Genomic DNA, 21154 nt, shown 5'->3' with positions numbered 1-21154 from the left:
ACAGGCTACTTGAGTAAATGCACTCGGTTACAGTCTGTTTCCCTCCTGACATGCATGTGTCTGCACCATGTCTGCAACCACTGTACGAGCCATGTCTTAGAGGATTTACCACAATGATGTAAACCGAGAAGACGTATCGATTATTCATCGTTTTCTTTTTGTCCTCCCACCCGTGTTAAAATGGGGCATAAAATAACCCTTCCGTGTATGCCATACTGTATGGGCAGGGCCCTACGAGTAATTCTAACAAAAATGACACCAACCCACGAAAATGGATTTTTAATTTAAGGATGTTCCATTTCCATACAGACTGAAATCTAACGTCTCCACCGTGCATTTTATTTTCTCGATTGGTGTGGCGGAAATTTGTGGCAGCAACATGGGATTATATTTCTCAACCGAGCACTTCAAAGCAAAACCCGATCCGGTGCTATTACGTAAGAGCCGGTGACATAACTCTCTCCAGCCTGGGACGGCTAGGGCGCACTGTGAGCGCAAGGGGAGGGGGGTGGCGGGCGCGCGGCCGGCCGGTCCAGCTGCACTCTCCGCACTGCTGCTGCCACAGGGGGGAACGGGATTATTTCAAAAACAACCACACAAGAGGAGGAGTGCTGTTGAATAAGGGACCCTGACACAGAGAGAGAGAGAAAGAAAGAAGCCAAGGAAGATGACTGCCGATTTTGGGGAGCCACTGTGAAGACTCTTGAAGGAGGCGAGATGGCAGTGCACGTTTTCAAATGCCTGCGCCGGCCTGGGCGCTAGAGCGACCAACAGGTAGTATGAGTCTCGAGTTTTGCTTCGTTTCTTTCTGAGCACTGCAGTGTCAGCAGATAGATTTGAAAACTGACTGACCTTACAGGACTTTGTGGTTTGTGTGCGCCAGAGTGCGTGAGTGAGAGAGCGAGTGAGTGAGGGGAGAGTGTGTGCAGGCCCACCTACTGGTGTTTTGACAGGAGAGTTATGGAATATGAAGAGCCCGACGTGCCCTCCGCTGACACCCCCATCAAGAGAGGTGAGATTTTCCCTCTCCAGGTTACATTTACACTGTGGCAGGTGCAGGAAAACTGAACTTTAAAGTCACAGCAAGAAAAATACAATTTGTTTGACTAGTTTCAGCTCACTAAACAGTGTGCCTTGACATTTTATGCCCTCATGTCCCTCGCTTATTTCCCAGCATGCCTTTGTGTGCCCACTCACTCCCATCCCCTCCTTTCCTCCTCACTTTTATCTCATCCTGTTGGCCTCTAGTACACCAGCTGACTCCCTATCTCTCCCTCTCTGTTCACTCTTAACTTCTCCCCCTTCACTCTCATCCATCTTTACCCTAGTAAACCTCCTCATCCCTTTAACTGGGGTATGGTTAAGGTGCTGTGAGTGTGTAAGAATGGCAGTAAGCCGGAGTAATCCATGGGAATTAGCTCTAATTTTTGCCTCTATTACTGGCCAATGCCTTTCTGTTCAAAGCCTCTCCCAGGCCATAATCAAACTATTGGCAGTGACTGGAGATAAGACTGTCTCTCTGTCACAGAAACCCATAGCACACCTTTCCTACAGGATAGCAACACAGCTTGTCTGAAGTGCTGCAAAATGTATTTGTGTGTGTATGTGTGTGCCTCCATTTAATGCAAAGCAAATAAATAGGTTCTTATTTCTAAAGAGGTGAAACGATAATGAGGCCTGTCCCCTTTTCTCCAGTAAATGTAGGAGGATCATAGCAGCAACAGTTTACATTCAAAGTCCTGAACTTTGTATTTTACCTTTGAAAATTTCACCACACTGCTGATATAGTTTTTGGTTTTCTTGACTTAAGTTTTTCGATATTTGCCACTAACATTGACAGATTGATACTTTTATCTACCCCCCTAAACTCCCCCAGAAACATAACATAAACAATTTTCTGGTTACCCTAGATTACCTTTAGACCGCAATGCCAACAGTTTTAATTTGGAACCATTAGTGATTTAATAGTATTATGTAACCATTAGAAAGAAAGCGACCAGCAGGCAGGTCAGAGAGGAAACAGGCACAATTTAGTGTCCATTATAGATGTATTATAGATGCACAATTATAATTTAAAATGGGTTTTGTTTATGTTGCAAAGTGTCAATGGTAATCAAGGGAGGAAAATAGGGTAAGATTAAAAGTGAAAAAAGAAATGCCAGTATCAACAGGGACACTGAAATGGCTCTTAAAAGTTTTATGTCCTTCTGTTCTTCTTCTTCTTCTGGTTTTTATTTGCAAGTGACAATACAAACAAATAATTCCAGAGTGGTTTCCTTTGGAGATAGCTTGCCTTGGGTAAGTTAAAGTCATGTCGTGCAGAATTTAGTGTAAAAATGACAACGTTTGGGGTAAATTTGTTAAAATGATGCACAGCTGAAGCTTGAACATTATGTGCAGGATACCTAATGCATCTGGCCCTGGAGCTGATGCTTTATTCAGGTTAAACTAGAGTGTGGTTGCACTGTTTTATTTTCATATTTAGTTTCCGTACTGCTGAGACGGCTCTTCTTGACTTGATGAGAGTCTTGGTTTTAGCGGCTGTTGTGGGCGTCACTCACTTTTCTCAAGCAGTAGTTTTAGTCTTGCTCCACATTTGGGGTTTTTTCTCCTGTCTGTACAGTATAGGAAAAGAGAAAAACAAAACAAAACAATCTCCTGTTCATTATCCAATAAACGCCCATTTGTGGTGTTCCCCAGGGACCTATTGTAGGTCCGATTAATTTCACCGTAAATCATTCTGCAGCCATTTCTGAACCAAAAACTGTCTTCACAGCAATGACAGTATATTATTCTTTTAACCAAAATGCATCTGGCCTTCTTCAGCCGTCTGCTATTTTCTTGGAAATCAATGCAGACAAGTCAAGAAATACTTTCTGTTCTAAAAGAACACTAGCCTTGCAGCCGTCCTACTGATGTTTTCAGAAACTCTTTGAAGCCAACATGTTCAGATGACTCTTTTTACAGAGAGATTATCCACAATTTGTGACACTGTGAGTGCTACTCCTTTTTTTGTCACTCTATACCTTACTTTTCTTAAACTCCTGCAAAGGTTTGCTTCACCAAATTGGCAGCGACATTTATTTACAGACTTGTGGTGAATTACTTACGGTGTACTTCTGAGCTACACGACTGTCCTAAAATTTTCAGCTGTGTAGATGTTTTGGGTTTAAGATTTTAGAGGAACTGCACGTGTTGGCACATTCTTCTTGAAACCTGGCGAACAGCTTAACCATCCAAATCAGACTTGCTTTTAACTTGATTTGTACATATTTCTTTTTGTTTCAGCATCTAGCATATATTCCTTTTCATATTTTATAGTTGTTATGGTACTATATGTTGTAATTTTTTTACTTGTTTTAGTAATCTTCTTCTCAAATGTATGCTTTTCTTTTGCTTACTGATTAAGCATTCTACCTAAACCTAATTTTTAAAAAGCCCTTTTTTAATCTTGTTTACTGTATTTGGCACCGGTCTTGAATGTTCACATGTTTTGTATGTTTTCTGTGCTAGATGGGTCGTGGTTTCTATTCAGACAAAATCGTCGCCTCCTCTCTGGGTTCAGTGGTCTTCGGTGCTGTTATGTAACACAGCAACTGTCACTTCAGCAGTGAGCTTAGATGTCAGTGCAGAGAGTGAGATTTTGCCTGATGGGTGGTGTTGATTTTTGTGCCTCCGCTGTCACTTTTGGGTGTGTGTAGATGGTTCATGGCCTGGCTAACAGGTGTGCCTTGCTAAATATGTACATGCTGTGTCACATTTAGTTTTCACAGGTGCCATCGACCGCATGTTTATTTAATTCTGCTGCAGCAATATTTTAAGCATTTAATACCATTGGTGACACATTTCAGGAATAACAGCGGTGCAAATAGTTGGCGTCAATTCTCGCTCATTTTCGATCAGCGTATCGGGGTTCAGCATTTTATTTATTTTTTAAAATCAGATTAGTCGGCCTTAAAATCGTCTCCGTAAGGCGAGAAGCTGCTGTGCGTTTCTGTAAATGACTATTCAAGGAACGCAGGGGAAAGCATTGATGTAACACTAATGTAAAAAACACTGAAAAAAATTCAGGCCGTCCTCATTTGGAAATGATGCTCTAATAAATGTAGCTGATTTTTTGTGTGTAATTAATCAGCCTTTTCTTAATCGATCACCTTTAAAACAGTTGCTCTGTGAGTGTTGAAATTTTCTTTTCATTTTCCGTGCGTGCACTGCTGCGCTTTCATTCCATATATTCTGCTTATGAAGCAAAACTGATTTGATGAGGGTAGGAAAACAGAGGAAACCACAAAGGGCCTGATCTGGCGCCAGACAAAGACCGGCTAGCTCTACGTCTTCCATTGATACTTATCTGCCCTGCATTCAAACCTCTGTCTAACACACACAGCCTCTCACACGCAAATACACAGAGAAAACGCACACATACCCTCACACACATGCGTATACATACACCCACAGCAGTAAACCCCCTGCTTAAGAACTGACCCTTAGTCGCTCTAGCTGCACTTCAGACTTTCTCACAATTGCGGTCACAAAGGCAGACAAGAAAGAGGACCTATTGCTTCACAGACACCCACCTTCCTCTACCTTTATGTCCTGTGTGTGCGTGCGCTGAAACACCACACAAACATATCATAGACCCACACTAGTGTAAATAGGAATCCTCTAATTTAGCCTCTCCGCTCTCACTGAGGCTTCTTATCTGTCCACATGCTATTGTACACTAGAAAAGAAGCCAAAGAAAGTGCTGCCTACTGCAAACCCCGTATCAAACTGCCATTTAGGAGCTGACAATGGCTACAGTGTAATTTTATGCCGGTTTTACTTTCCCTCTCATTTCAGTCTATTTGAAAGTCAGGATTTTACTTGTTGTTACAGTAGTAACATGCTCATTTGGATATTTGATTATGATTGGTGAGTATGATATGTATTTGAATATCAAACGTGCTTTTGTAATCCATTCATTGCACTACAAATAGCTCCTGTGTAGGTTTCAGTGGTATTTAAATTGTTCGCTTAAGTAAAAGTAGAGATACCGCACTCTAAACATGATCACTTCTTTTTTTAGTAGCAGATGTAAAGGGAACAATAAGTTAAGGTATCAAAGGTATTCATCGAGCAATCAAAGATTGTCTCATCTAACTTTTGTGATGGGGTTAGCTGTCATTTGTAACTCTTTTTTCTTAAAATGTTATACTGTACAACATTTATCTCAAAAATGAAGTAAATCCGATGCCTAATTTATTTTCCAGTGGCTATCACATTTTCAATTCAAAGAGATGGAAAACTCTATTGGTAAATGTTTACTCCTGGATTCAATATGAAGCTTAGATGCCACTGTGTAACGCCCACCATGTATTCATATGAGTATACAGCAGGTTGAGTTTCTTTCACTAAAATGCGCTTTAGGATGCTCGTACAAAGCATAGACTCACAAAGTTGTTTAGTTTGAATCCACTAACTACCCTTTTTCCTCCCTTTAGGAGGTGCCGTGTCCAAGAAGAGTCATTTGAGTAAGTTGTCTACATTTGTGTGTGTGTGTGTGCAGTAATAACTTTGCTTGTGTTTGTGCTAGATATTTGTGCATGCAATGTGGTTAACTTCATAGTTAGTGAACATGCAGCATGCACCTGTACAGCAAAACACACATACACACAGTAGTGTCGACGGGGACGGGGCCATTAGTGACACACTCGGCGCGCGGCGTGTCGCACCTGTGCTACCCCCCTCGCACAAACACACTCGCAGACAAACAGTGATGAAAATACCAACCACTTTGGCATCTGAATGCAGATGAAAGCGATAACATCTCGTCTTTTTTTAACTTTTTTGGTTTAACACCTTCTGCCACAACTTTAGCACACCTGTGTATGTTATCGAGAGTGAAGGTGCTGTGTGTAACACACCACCGACCTTCATATTAGGTGGCGTGATGATAAACCAACTGAGACTAAATAATAATGGTTTTCATTCATCACACGTACCCAAAACCAGAGAAGACAAGAAAGGAAGGGCAACGTTTGGGGGTCTTCTGTGGTTCTGTGTGGCGGGATGGAAGTGGAGGGAAATATGAGTGGAGAATGAAGAAGCTGTGGTGGATTGCAGCTGCAAGTGTTTACTTAAACACAGCACTGAAGACATAAAATAGTCTGAAATACATTTTTCAGTTAAGTTGAAGAGCTCACATAAAAAAATAACAGATCTCAAAATACGTACCTTTTTTTTAGCTACATCATCCGAACAATTTTTAATAAAATGCAAACTTAACATTGAACACATGCAGCATAATAATTAATTAAGGTAATGTTTAACTCACTGTACTTTTGAAACCTAATTGCTAATTGTATGAAAATGATAAATATGTAGATTTTACTTGGAGCATTTTCAGTGGAGGAGATCTGTAAGCTAAACTCAGATAACCTGAATCAAGTGTGTAAATATGCTACATGGAGAATAAATAATTCTTTAAAATGATTTTCTCTCTCTCATATACATATATATATGCATTATTTGAAAATATCTGAAATCTCCAAACTGAGTTTCCCAATAACAGAAATGTAAGTTTGTGTGACTTACATATTTTTTTTAAGTTCATCTCCAGTGATTCCTGTCTGCTGGTTTGACTTAAACTCTCTCATGGACAGTCTCAAAGGTGCCAGACATTATAAAGCATTTTTTGACATATGATACAGAGTGAGGGGGTGAAGGATAACAACAAAGGTATAAAGAAAAAGTACCTTGAGAAAAACGACAGGGCAGGGGACGGTCCCCCCTTCTTTGTCTTGATCTCTCTCTCTCTCTCTCTCACACACACACACACACACACACACACACACAAAATCATGCACACGCAAACAAGGAAGGTGAGGCGGTGACTGACACTCAAAAGTCTGAATATGTATGCTGAAGCTGCAGTGAGCACCCGACCCAGCTTGATAAAGGACGAGCAAAAAAAGGAGCAAGATTAAAAGATATAGGTGGTTCCAAAAAACGAGTGTGTGTCAAAAGAAAGACTATTCTTAGACAAAGTGAGAGGACAAGTGAGTTTGTGAAAGTGGGACAAACGTCTGACACAAGTGGAGGAGTGAGGATGATGCGAGGTAGGGATGAAGCTCTTCAGCGTGTGTGTGTGTGTGTGTGTGGGCACTTCAATCAAAGATATTTTTTATCAATTAAATCAGTTACGTGCTTTTTGATGACGTTTTTCTCCAAGCCTCCCATATTTCAAACTTTATGATTATAAGGTAACGTTGCGACTGATGCCTCTGATGGTGCGCGAAATCGGTATCGTTCGATAATAACGTCACCTTTTGGTTAAAAGTAGCTGTGTCTTTTTAAACCTTCACCAAGTCACCCTGAAATATCTGTGCTTTCATGCAGACTCAGACACCTGTGGCTTCAAACACATCAACTTTCTCAGGGTGTGTCATTAAGCTTTTTGTTCAGGTTTGCACTTTAGTTTCTGGTGTAATACTTCGTTGAACAGGAAAACGCCGCTCAAGTTTCAAGTGCCTTTATATTTCACAATTTTTTCTCGTGTGCTAACTAGAATTTTACAGCTTTACAAGTTTTATTGAATCCCACCGACGGATGTTTTTAGCAGCATTGTAGAAAGCATGAAAACACACACGTGTGTTCCTGTGCTTATGGTTTTCAGCGAGTAAAGATTATCTAATCTGTTTTGAGTCCCTCCATTGGCTGAATTTTGAGTACCTTCACAGTGATTGATGTGTTTCAGTTTTACGGTTTGGCAATATGACTCAATTTTGAGCTCTCTTTGATGATTTTAAGATTTGAATCATGTCTCAGATATTTCTGCCCTCTGATACTCCCACATATACAGTATACCTCAGGCTAGGCTAATTCTGTAGAGTGAAAAGGTTGTATAAAAATGTATATTTCTGGAAATAATACCCATTCATAACATTGTAGTAACACCTTTTGTCAAGTCAAGTTTCCATTGTAAGTAATTCTTTTAATGAAGCCAGTGATTGGTGGAAGATCAGTGTGACCAGGTTATAATTCACACACACACACACACACACACACACACACACACACACACACACACACACACACACACACACACACACATATATATTATATATATATCATAATCAATCATCATAGTCTTGCACTTGAGTGCGGAAAACAGGATGTTTCACTACCGCAGTGCGTTGCTTTTAAATGGACCGACTCCAAGCACGTACAGGATGCAGAGGAAATGCTAAAAGTGTGATACTGAAAATGATTTCTCACACAAATAAGTCCCAGATTACCTGAATAAAAATGGACAAAATACACAAAGAGGTGACAAGGGAGAAAAGGCAAAGGGAACAATGAAAATTGATTAATTTGTTTTTGCTGCGTACACACTTTTGCCGTTGCAACTTGCAAACACTTATAGACACACCAGCACACGCAAGCACAAACACGCATACACAGATGCGCAGCTGCTTTTTAGATGGCGGCTAGATGCAGCATATCTCTGCCCTGCAGCTGTGCTGTGGATACTGCCTGTGTGAACAAAACGAGAGCAGCCTCTGATGAAAAATAACTAACTAAATATATTTGTGTTATGACCACAGCTGGGAGACAATGAATTATCTCTGGTGTTACACACTTGATTCCATCAGGCGCACTTGAGATGGCTTTGTTGCTGTGTTTGGGGGGATTCCTGTGTAGATTGTTACACAGTTTCTTTATCAGAAAGGATTTCCTTGTTCCTCTGGGTGCAGAAGCCTGCAAAAGCACTTCCAAAGCAGCAGAAGCGGTTGGCTACAGATCAAAGCAGACATGAAAATGGCAGGTGACACATTCCCCCCCAAAATTTGGTAAATGAAATACACAAGTCGAGCTGATTCATACCCTTTGCTACTGTCAAAACATTACCTCTTTCAGACACCTCCGAATTCAGGAGCAACTTCAAAGTCAAATATGTGAAATCTGATGCTAATTGGTGTTCAGATCTGCTTTGAAAAATTCCTCAGATAATCATCTCTCAGTAGGTTTTTCCATCTGTTTTTTGTTATTGCAAATTAATGAAACTCAGCGAAGGAGTTCTTGCATTTATTAAACGACCACAGTCTGGCTCTGAAACCTAAAAATACATTAGCAGTGAACTATTTCTGAGTGAAAATGTTTAGTCCAAAAAAGCTGACGTGAAATGCTTCTTATTAAACCGCTCTCTGGCACTAGGTTTTACTTTATTTCCCCTTTTTTAAAATTAATTTTATTCAGTTGCTGCTTATTTTGTGTTTTCTTGTAACTCTTGGTTTCTTTTAATGGAAAAAAAAGTAACCTGACTTTTTATTGTTATTTGTTTGGATTTGCGCTGCAAAGTATTGTATGGTATGATGTGTAGCAAAACATTCATCTTTTATCTAATGTATTTAAATGCAGTACTACACATGCAGTTATTTGTTTAAAAATAAAAAGCTGTGACAATCTGCTTTTTTTTTGTCATTTAAAAATAGTTTTAAATGCAGCAGAAAAATAGTGGTTTTAAGCTAAAGTTCCAAAAGTCTCAAATTTTACTTCAGGACGACCTTAAATTAAAATCATTAAGTGTGTTTTTATGTATTAGAGATAATAACAGTACAAATAAAATTGAATTTAATTCGCCATGAGTCATATTAAAGTAAGCGGTTAAAGAATTTGTCTTCACTGGTGTTGTAAACTCAAAAAATGATCCTACATTAGGTACAGCCCTCCTGTGCTGAGTGTTAATGTGCTGTATGAGGATAAAGAGTCTGTGCAAGTGTGTTTGTTTGTGGATGCAGTCTGTATACAAAGCTTGTTTGCACTTTTGCTTGCGTATGTCTCAAAGGTAAGCTTCCGTCAGAGGAAAGATTGAGGTTTTTTTTGTCCGTTTACAGTTCATAGAACAAGCTGCTGACAAGGTAATTTCAGGCACAGAGAAGAAAGTGTCTGGTTAAACACTGCAACAGTGGAGCTGGTACAGTTTTCACCCGTGAGTCTGTCTGCCTGTACGTATCATCATGGTAAAATGGGATTCTTTGCCCATAGCGTCACAACCGTGAGAGACACGGTCTCAGAACTGGCGTCTTTGTGAGGTCAAACTGAAGGCCGAGTTCAGAGATTTGGGGCAGTCCGATGTACTAGTTTGCTGATAGCGGCGATGTGAAAAAGGACGTGAGTTTCCACGATAAACCCCTGTCAAAAAGTCTTTTTAAATACCTGCAGTGACAGCGGTGCCGTTAGTGTTTTGACTTTACGAGTCCGTTTCTCTGTCTGTGTCACAGCGTCGTGATTGAAAACCTTTACAGGTGAGAGCTCAGTTCAGAAGAAAGGCCTCGATTGATGGTGGTTGTAGTCTGACTCATGAGTGCTGACTAAAGGGAACTAAGAGTCGAGGGGCTAATCCCATTGTCCCTCTTTTAGAACAATTTTATATCACAGGTGTTCTGATCCCATCATAAAACTGGTGCTGGTTTGCATCAGTATTCACACACACACACACACACACACACACACACACACACACACACACACACACACACACACACACACACTTGTGCTCAGTTTGACTTAAACGTTGTGAGAGGACTAATTAATCTTTTTTTGATTTGAAATCCAGGAATAAAAAACTGTCCTTGATCTTTTCTTAATCCTTTTTATTTTTTCTAAATGATTTTGAAAACGTTCCTCATTTTGCAGTTTGCTTTTTAGCTTTGTAAATGTTTGAGGGTTTATTAATTTCAGCACATTTAACCTCATCATTATTATTATTTTTTTTGCTTTTTCAGTTTCCCTAAAAAGAGATTTAATGCTTGCACCATTATTATTTTCCTTAATGACTGATATTTATTATCCAAATTTCACTGAAAAGCCATTACAACGTCATCTCTGCTTACAGCTCTAAATGAAAGCCTATATATTATATTATTATATTTAATATATGATTTTTTTTTTTACTTTGACAGCAATCCTGCTTTGTCATTTAAGTTCTCAGTGAAAGATCTCAATACTGTTTTAAAGATCATCAGATCATCTCTGTGTGGCGGCATTTAGGTGTACAGTGCACTGTGTGCGGAAGCGTGGGAGGTGGCACGCTGTTGTTTGTACTGACAAATCAAAATATCTCCACCACTAGTGTACTTAAACCCCTACACTTGCCAACAGCATGTGTCAGGCAGTTTTGAATAACTTTTCAGGCGAACGGTTTTTGTGTAAATGATCTCATTTCATTGTTCCTCAATCATTAAGTGGTTGGTATAGGATTAGTTTCGCACTGTATGTCGTCACTTGTAGGTTGTGATTGCTTACGTAAGGTGTTGGCAGCCATGACTATCAAAAGAGACTTTTTTGAGTGGAAAAATCTGTGTGGACTGCAGAAACATGTTTAAAAGTCTCTATCAATATGAGTTTATTAGCATTACTGCATGTGATTACTGTGCAGTGGGAATTTATAACTGTCTAGCACTTAAGCTTTGCATTGTCATTAGCATACTGTCATGTTTATGTTGCAGTTATGAACTATAAAGCCTTCAATGACTAGAATGACTCATTTTTCAATGTGTTTTATTGCCACTAAAACAGAACAAATCTGAAATGGAGGAAGAAAACATCTACTCGCCTGCTGAGGCCTACTTTAAAATAGAAGAACTGCGCTTTGAGTTCTTCTGTGTTTGCGCACATTAATCAAATGAAAAGAAAAGGAAACCTACACTCACAAAATATAATGAAAGAAATAACACCATACCCGCTGCAAAAACAGTAAAAGTAAAGCAAATAGTACCAGTTTAATTCTGACTAAACTTCGGTTACATATTAAACACTGCTAATTACTTTTATTTTAAAAAATTTGGACTCCACAACTAGGAGGACTCAGGTCATGACATTTATGTGTTTAGGGTGCTAGGTGATAGACAAAGACTAGGTATTAAAACATTTATTTTTTTATTGGGTCTATTGGCTGCGCCGTGTTTTTACAGCTGGAGAATGTAAAGAATCGCTAACAGCACTGATAAATAAAAAAACAAAATGCCAAAAAAAAATTAAAAGTCAGATCAAACTGAAAAAGGTTACTGTTGCACCCAAAGGCCTTGTGGTTGCTTCACTGTTGCCAGTTGTGACAGCATTTTAGCAGTTTTCTTTTTAACGTACGTGTATTTGTAAAATCTTATTCAGTAGCGCAGATTCCCAACAACAGTTGCCTCAAACCGCTTTATATTGCAAGGCAAAGACCAAAAACCATTAGAGAGAAACCCAGATAATCACAAAACCCCCGTGTGAGCAAGCACTTGTTGAAGGCGGGAAGGAAAAACTCCCTTTTAACAGGAAGAAACCTCCGGCAGGGCCAAGATCAGGCAGGCGCAGCCATCTGCAGCGACTGGTGAAGGGTGATGGCAAAGAAAAGAAGAGAAGGAGACAGGACAAAAGGCAAAATAACTATAGTTTAATTCTGTATTAGCATCTGTTGTAGCGACCCCTAAAGGGAATGATCAAAAGAAAAAGATGAAGACAGTCATCTAGTTTTTAATAAGGCCATTGAGAGTCACTGGAGCTTAAACAGATCAAACTGAAAAAGGTTACTATTGCACCCAAAGGCCTTGCTGTTGTTTCACTGTTGCCAGTTATGACAGCATTTTGGCATTTTTCTATTTAACAAACATGTATTTGTAAATCAAGCGCTGTGTTTAGCTACAATGCGCACCAGACGCAATCGCTCGTGACGGAAAAAGACACAAATGGAAGAAATAATGGTAGCGCAGTATTTTTATCACTCTATCTCACACAACCATACAACCATGCAAGCACGCACACCAGGAGATGCTGGGTTTGATTGGTCTGTGCCTGTGGCTGGAGATAACCAGGTGAGACAAAAATGGCTATAATCTGCTGATAGAGGGCTGTTCGGTGGCTGCCTGGCGTTTATTTCTGTTTGGCAGTCGGGCTTTTAAAGGCAGATTGATTCTTGTTTCTGTGTGGCACCAATAAAGATGTCACAGTTGTGTTGGGCTCATTTAAGGTGAGCGCAGGTACGACTACATGGAAAGCTGTTGGAGGAGCGGTGTGCGTGATTGCCATGAGTTTGAGTGTGAGATTGCATGTGTGAGATTGCATGTGTGAACAGCGAAAAGCTTGTGGGCCACGGTGGATTTCCTGTTGTTTGAGGTTGACAATCAGAACTGAAATAACTAAAAAAGCAGAGACCACTGATGTTCTCTCTGACTATCCAGCACTACCAACAGGAACACAATTTTAGTCACAGCTCGGTCTCTTTTCTTCGTTCTTTTTTTTTTTACATGTGATATTCAGCTGGCGGCGAAAGGCTGCTGGTCAAGCTTAATGGTTAATTTAAAGGGACAGATTAATGTGAAATGTTAAGCATCAGAGTTAAACTGGTGAAATATTCTTATCATGGTCAATCATGAGGTTAATCAGACAGTTCCATTAGTAGAAGCTGCAGTCTTATCAGATTTGTGGCTCTATTATTTTCAGCTCGATTGTAAATGCCTTTGCTCTGTGTCTATATTTATTTTATCTCAGACTGGCTGTTCTCAGAAACCTTCTAGTGATCCCTGTGGCACCAAATAAAGAGGGCACACACTGACACACTAACACACACTCGTGAAAACAAATCTGACACAGTTATGCACGGAAACGTAAATACTCCCGTATATTGTCAAGTTGCAGCTATAAGAGCTTGTCTCGAAGAATGCAGTCACACTTTCTAATGAGAGACGATGGCGGGAAGAGATAGCCGCCTGCATTATTTTAGGTTATTTGAGGCTGGAAATGCCTCTGCATCACCACACGGCATAATGCGAAAGAAAAAAAGCCCACTTCCTCATGAGCTTCTCAAAAATATTTTTGTCAAGGATCCGTGATACAATTCATCTTTTTTAATGAATCAAATGACATCTGATTGTGACAGAAATCGCCACTAATCAAAAGACTGGGGGGGTGTGAGAGTTTCACAGTGCAGTGGCATGGGGGGAGGTGAGAGGGGATGGCCATTACTGGCAGTGATGAAGGAGAGCGCATTACTGGCAGCGATGTCCTTTATGAGCGAGATAGAGAAGGATTCACAAAGAAAGAAATGACATGAAAGCAGGAAAGTCAGAGTGAAAGAGAAGTCACGCAACCACTTGAAAGCACTCTGAGGTTGACACCTTCATATTCGCCGCTTTTCTCCATTTGCAAATATTCCATGTCCTCAGAAGTCTCTCGGCTTATTGCATTTGAAGGTATTTTGTTCATTATTATTAAGGCAAGAGGTGCTTGAGAGGAAAATACCTTTGGTCTACTATGGTCACACAACAACTGATAGATGCTTAAGGGAAAGTACAGAATAAAGCAAAAGTTGTGGGAATCACTTTGCAGTTGAATTGTTTAGATAAAAATGTGCAGTGTCATTAGAATGACAGTTGGTATAGTTTTACTTACACTGCGATGAGCTCTGTGCTGCAAATGTTATAAAGGAATGATTAAAAATGCTTGCTTTTAATATTAATAACAGACTCGTTTATTCTGCTATTTTGTTTTGTTTTGTTTCCATCTGTACTGTAGATGTGTGTGCATATACAAAGTCTGAACTATTGAGCTGACATTAGAGCAACAAAGGTCACGTTAAACTACACTGATCAAACGTAAAAAGTGCTGCATTTAAGAACTGTATTTTATTTTCTATAAAGTTAAAGTTTGGATTTAACAAACTTTTTCTCTCCTTCTGTGTTTGTTCAGCCCAGATTGAAGTTATCCCATGTAAAATCTGTGGTGATAAGTCCTCTGGAGTTCATTATGGAGTCATCACTTGTGAGGGCTGCAAGGTGAGATGGGCCACAACAACCTCATTTCCACATCATTCTGATCCTGACCTCATATCACTCCACTCATTATGAACCTACAGCCAGAAGCCTTTAAGGTTTATGCCATAGCTGCCTTAAATTAACAATGTCTGTAATTTACAATCCGTTTTTATATTTCTGTAATGATTCATCCATCAGTATGTGCAAGCTCTTTGATCAAAATTATATTTTTAATGCAAAAATATAATGAATGTTGTCATCCATGAATTTTAAAATGACCTTTATTACAAATAAGCAGAAAGGAAATGCATGTTCTTATTTTGTGATGAAGATGTCAAATTACAGTTTTTAACTTCCTAAACAGAAAGATTCGTTTTAGCAGTTGAACATTACTCTTGATTAACTTCTGACTTTCAGTGTGCCGCGCCACATTTGGATATAAAATCATGAATTCAGTCATTTGAGCTTTTTAAAATTTCTAATACATTTTTGTTTTTATAACACTTGGTTTAAATAATTTGTCAAGCAATGTGCAGGAAACAGGAAACACTTAGCTATGTTAGCATAAAACAAATCTAGTTATCAGTGTCTCTTAAGCGTAATAATTTAATATGTATTCATGTTTTATGTTTAACTCATTAAAAAGTGTCTTGAAAATTTAGCCATGTGAATCTACAGAGTTACTTTTCTCATCCAGGTGCTTTTATTTTTGAAGTTCTTGCTAGCAGGCTAACTGGTTTCAATCAATGAACATTTCATCTGTTTTTCTACAAGAAAGCAAGTCGATATTTCCCAATACCCTAGTTCCTAGAAGAATTCCTTTGACAATTGGTGACCAATAAATTTTCCCAATAGGAAAAAAAAATCTGGGACTGTTGTGCAGGGCCGCACCAAAAAACTGTTGAGCAAAACGGAGGTAATCTTATCGGTGCGGCCCTCCACAGCAGTCCCAGTTTCTCACTAACCTTTCACTATTACAGTTGGACTGTTGAATAGCAAGTTTTAGCTTATTTTAGATATTTTGTATCACTTATACCTGACAGATTACAGGAAATATGAGTTATACTGATTTAATTTAGAACTTGTCAGATGATAATAAAATATTTTGGCCACCAGAGAACATTTCTGCTCATTAACAAGAGCAAATAAAAATGTTTCTCTTCTGACTTTTATGTGTAACTCAAAAATCACTATTTCCCAGTCAAAAATTGAGCTTTTGTTTGACTCTTCTAATCCCTCAGGGATTTTTCCGGCGCAGCCAGCTGCCTACCGTATCTTACTCCTGCTCCAGGCAAAGTAACTGCCAGATCGACCGGGCCAGCCGCAACCGCTGCCAGCACTGCCGTCTACAGAAGTGCCTGGCCCAGGGCATGAGCAGAGATGGTGAGAGAAAGCACACATGCACTGACAGGCAGACAAATCTATTTACTGTTAATTCGCAGCAGCTGCTTAGTCATTTGTTGATTGTTTATTTCCAGCGGTGAAGTTTGGACGGATGTCCAAGCGTCAGCGCGACTCTCTGATCGCTGAAGTGGAAAGGCACCGGCAGCAGCAGCAACAGCAGCTTCAGGGAGACGCCCAGACCGTGTTGTCCTACCCCACCAAGAACCGCCAGGACCGCTCCCCCCAGCTTCTTCAGCCCATGGCCCCGACCTACTCATACAGCGGAGATGCCGAACTGTTGACCTACGCCGCTGATATTCACCCTTACCTGATGTGCTCCCCGAACGACTCACAGGTGCCTGCTATGATCTACCGCACCTCTGGGATCTCTCCCACCTCAAGATCCCAAGGGAGGGGAGACAACGCCGGTCATGCTGATATAAGAGGTGAGGCTCAGATGTGGGAACTTCACCATGCAGGACGAATCCTCCTTTCTTTGTTACTTATTTGTCTCTCTTCTCTGTTCTTTATGCAAGGATTTGACTCCAGGCAGTCGTCTCATGATATGATGGGGATTCATCCTTATAGTGGTCTGGAGGATCCATACAGCCTGTATCCTCACTCCCTGCGAAACATAGGTGAGCAAATGAGCACAGTGAGCCAAACTAAACATGTAATTTTCTCATATTTATAGTATTCATAAGTGCGTCTTCTTCTTTTTTTAGATGAACTGTGTGCCAGCATTGTGCGTTCCCACAGAGAGACCAGTCAGTACAGAGTGGAAGAGCTCCAAGCTCTCAGGTGGAAACTCTTCAGCAGAGAGGAGATCCAAGCATACCAGAGCAAAGTATGTGCACTGTTTTCTCTTCATTTTTATTTTTTATTTTTTAATTTTGCGATTTCTCCTTCATGTGTGTGAGCTTACTCAGACAGTCTCAAAACAAAACATGTCATTTCACATGCTTTACGTCTGAGGCTAGTTTTGTTTGATGAATCAAACAGGAAACTGAGAAAACGTCTTTCATCGCTTCCCCCTCCTCTTCTTTCTTTGATCTTTTTTTTTCAGTTGATCAGAGAGAAAACAGCAGGGTAAATTGAGTGATAAAATACAGAAACTTGAGCAGCAGACTGAATTGTTGGGACACTGAGGATGAGTTTTTGTGAGACGAGTGAAATGTTTTGCCCTTTAGAGCCCATTTTAAACAATCTATGGTGAAAGAAAAGGATTAATGAGAAACAAACTGAGCTAAGCAAACTGAGCTTCTGTCTGACTCTCTTTCCCAGTCAGTAGATGAGATGTGGCAGCACTGCGCTATCCGACTTACTGATGCCGTCCAGTTCGTGGTGGAGTTTGCAAAACACATCCCGGGTTTCCGTATGCTGAGCCAGAACGACCAGATCGCCCTTTTAAAGACTGGTGATTTTCCCTTTTCTAGAAGGATGTGCTTAAAACACAATATATATAACTGAACAGGTTTGATCTTACTCTCTTCTGACCTGCCTTCCTACTCTTTTCAGGCTCCATGGAGGTGGTTCTGGTCAGAATGAGCCGGTTCTTTAACACAGAGAACAACACTGTGTTCTTTGATGGGAAGTTTGCTGGAACTGAGGTCTTCAAATCTTTGGGTGAGGACTTATCTGAAGGTGTGAAACCGTCTATCTAAACACCATAACTTATCAATGCTCAGTGGTTTCTTGTCTTGCAGCTTGTGGTGATTTAATCGCAGCAGTATTTGACTTCGCACATGGCATGTGTGCCCTAAAGCTGACTGAGCAACAGATTGCTCTCTTCAGTGCCCTGGTGCTCATCAATGCAGGTAAGCCCAGCTCGGTCTGTCTCACTCGTACTGCGTTCATTTTAAGCACATCAGGAAGGAAGCGGTCTTTTCTTTTCTCGTCCTCCATGATGGCGGCACATGGTGCGGTCTTGGGTTCGGCCTTTATGTGTTCATTTGGCGTTCTCCCTGTGCCTGTGGGGACTTTGTCTTGATACTCTGACTTCTTCTCAAAGACATGACTGTTAGGCTTAATTGGCAATGGCGTCTATGAGTTAGTGTCATAAGTACCTTGAACTGGAAATGCAGTTACAAAAATGGGTGGATGGATGTCATAGATGAATAAGCTTGACCTTACTGTCAGATGTGCATGAATAAATCTTGTAGGTTTATCATATTACTGCCCAAATATAGATGACAGATATGTTTTGTGTCTGTGTCTTATCCAGTTTGCCTCTTTTCCATTTTGTCTTGTGTAATTTTAATTCATTCTGTCCCATTAAGTTAACCTTTCTGCCCCCTAGTGGCCGTGAAGAGACATAGTTCAGTTAATAGGCCGCAGTGAATGAAGATGAACTGATGAATGAAGGAAAAGACACAGAAAAGGAAAAAACAAGAAAGACAAAGAACACTTTCCAAAAAGTGTTCTTAGGTGTTGTTGGGAAGGTGCGACAATGTTTCTGGCCTTTGAATGAAGTCCTTTCCTGTCTCGTTGTTGTTGCGTGAATTTTAAACTGAAATTAAAAGGAATCAAAGAGAATATTTTAACAATGGACATTCAGAATAAGGGCGTGATAAATATCTGGATCCTATCACCTCATCGCTTCAGTCCTTATTTTTACTGCTGTGCTTTATGGGTTCCGCTGAAGATTTTAATGTCATTATATGTCTAAAGTATAGAATTGAAACAAACTTCTGAATGTATTTGTTAAAAAACTCTTTTATGATTTCAACCCTGCTATTTTTGCCTGCCAAAATTGACTAAAGTTCACTGCTGAGAGCATCAGCCTGCTGCCAGGGACTTAACTTCCATGCAGCAAGTAATGCTGTCTAGCCTGTTCTGCAAAATGCTTTACTTTATGATTTTTGTTATGTTTTTCACCTTTAAAGGGAGCAACCTGAAAAAAACTCAATCCTTCTTTCATAAAACATCTTTGTGTTCAGATCGTCCGTGTCTGGAGGACAGGAGCAAAGTTCAAAGAGTTCAAAGAAGCGTGGAGTCGGGACTGACACACATTTTGCACCGAGACAATCAAGAAAGTTTGATTCACAAGGTAAATATCAGTCACCTGGGTGTTCAAACACTAAAAGGCTTGTATGCTCCATGTTTCATATCTGTGAGTACGCGTAAGATCGCAGGCTTTCCTCGCTGCTGTAGAAAGCTGACGGCTAAATGTGTGTGTCCTCCCTGCAGCTGTACCAGAAGATGGGGGTGTTGCGCTCGCTGTGCAGTCTGCACATGGAGAAGCTTCACTGGTTTAGTCAGCGGTACCCGCTCACAGCTCACTCTCTGTTTCCTCCGCTCTACAAGGAGCTGTTCGCATCAGAGGCAGAGCTTCTGCCGGGGACCACTCACTGATGATCTACGGGAATATGCAAAAACAGTCGCGCACCAACGTACAGAGACTCCTATTAGTTTGAGTCTCATTACTTTCTGGCAGATTCTATTTTTCTAATAATAAAAAACACACAATAATTGTAGCGTGTGTTAAGTGTTATATGACTTCCAGCAGAGCTTTTCTTTGTTAGATGATGTCAAGAAGAATTTTTTTTTTTTTTTTTGATAGCTTAAAATTATTTTGATGATGCCAGAGAAACATATTTTGATGTTCTTCGAGAGCACATTGTCGGTGGAGTAAGAGCTTCATTTTCTCTCAGGTTGTGCTGTTGTGATTCTGTCCAGTTGTAGCTTCTGTGTGTCACGGTGTCTTTCAGACATACAAATTCAAAAAGGCAGGCCACTGTTCATCATTAGTTCGAACTTTTAAGTGTTAGTCCACAGAAAGTCTGTCTTTCAAGCAGAAAACACCAAACTTCAGAGGGATTCAAATGTGACTTTATAAAGTTTGTATCTTCACCTTGTAGTGATTTCAAGAGGTTTCTTGCTTGACTTTGTCAAAAAATAAATAAAATTTGCGCTATATAAGTTAAAGCTAAAGCCAACCAATGTGCTTTCAACAAACTTTGCAAGACAAACAACAATATCAAGCACTAAAAGCAACCATATGCAACTACAGATGTTGGTCTAAAAACAGAAATCCACTTTGTCTTTAGCTTCCATACTCATAATAGGGTTTAAGTTTTGCAATGCTCCTTAAGGATCATGCAATGCCCTGTTGAGCCTGTGCATGCTAGCTTGCACAAATTACATCCTGTTCCTGTTTCTTCTCGGTTGTTTTTGCCCTCAGGAGTATTTAATGCAACACTGGCTTAATGCACCTGGAAGCTGAGAAAGTCAATCATCTTGTCTCTTCACATCAGCAGTTTCAGTCACACCCGCCGGCCATGAAGAGCGGAAAGTGTCATTTAGATGCTGAATACTAAATTAAAAACTTGCCTCTTTGCGTCTGTATGTCTCCAGAGAAGTTTCTCCTCCTCAGGCTGGTGTCTGTCATAGACTGACCAATAAATACTACAAGGGCAGCAGTACCACTGAAATGGTTCCCTTTAAATGAATCCTCACATGCTTTTATATTGTGTGAGCTGTTGCATTAAGTGTAGAGATAATACAAAAAGGTGCAAGCGTGTAAAGTAGAAATCTCGTCCCGTGTGTGCTAACTCTTCCTTCTTTTCCCCAGATGAACTTGTTTTGTTTTCTCTACATATCTTTGAATAGAGCGGCGGGTGAATGAGAAATGTCGAGATGTTTCTGCATTAAGTATGTCTGTATGTAATCATCTCTGTCCCTGGAACAGCTGGCATTTCCCTCAAGATAATTTGCTGTAAACCTTCTAATAAACTGCTGAAGCTGTGACACCAAGCAGATGTTTCACTTTATTTGACTGCTTGTGAAATCACCATAAATATTTATGCAAGGCTGAGACAAGGAAGAAAAATTAACCGAATTATAGGGAAATCCCTATCAAGTCAAACACCAAAGTTTATTTGTTGCAGTCAAAGCTCTATAGCGAATATACTGAAAAACATCCAAATAAGTTGTCTCCAGCAAATTTCGGTAAATTTGCAGCTGCAGCAAAACAGAGGAAATATTAGTCATTG

General features: G+C 40.1%; 1 protein-coding gene across 2 annotated transcripts; it reads left to right on the top strand.

Moving 5' to 3' along the window:
* The first annotated feature begins 511 nt into the window (after nt 1-511).
* On the top strand, nt 512-20909 carry rorc (RAR-related orphan receptor C). 2 transcript variants are annotated; one of them, XM_085292101.1, is made up of 13 exons: nt 512-774; nt 884-1012; nt 5484-5513; nt 14713-14798; nt 16019-16160; nt 16256-16606; nt 16697-16798; nt 16886-17007; nt 17445-17577; nt 17679-17786; nt 17867-17977; nt 19100-19209; nt 19350-20909. In XM_085292101.1, exons 2-13 carry the CDS (start codon nt 961-963, stop codon nt 19512-19514), a joined length of 1512 nt encoding a protein of 503 aa, XP_085148227.1. In that variant the 5' UTR covers nt 512-774; nt 884-960; the 3' UTR covers nt 19515-20909. The 2 variants fall into 2 exon arrangements, with proteins under 2 accessions (XP_085148227.1, XP_085148228.1); XM_085292102.1 differs by lacking the exons at nt 512-774; nt 884-1012; nt 5484-5513 and adding an exon at nt 6963-7100.
* Nucleotides 20910-21154: the final 245 nt, after the last annotated feature.

The sequence above is a fragment of the Mchenga conophoros genome, linkage group LG11, assembly GCF_057382185.1.
Source record: "Mchenga conophoros isolate Kocher_MC1m ecotype Shallow Benthic linkage group LG11, M_conophoros_male_GT1.1, whole genome shotgun sequence".
Classification (NCBI taxonomy): Eukaryota; Metazoa; Chordata; class Actinopteri; order Cichliformes; family Cichlidae; genus Mchenga; species Mchenga conophoros.
The sequence above is the reverse complement of the archived record's forward strand: the minus strand, read 5'-3'. Positions and strand labels throughout refer to the sequence as shown.

What these genes read in the sequence shown, in the direction of transcription:
- rorc (XM_085292101.1), top strand. Translation starts at nt 961, where the DNA reads ATGGAATATGAAGAGCCCGACGTGCCCTCCGCTGACACCCCCATCAAG. An exon ending in CCAGGGCATGAGCAGAGATG is followed by an intron (nt 16,161 to 16,255) that starts GTGAGAGAAAGC and finishes GTTTATTTCCAG; the next exon opens with CGGTGAAGTTTGGACGGATG. An exon ending in CCTGGTGCTCATCAATGCAG is followed by an intron (nt 17,978 to 19,099) that starts GTAAGCCCAGCT and finishes CTTTGTGTTCAG; the next exon opens with ATCGTCCGTGTCTGGAGGAC.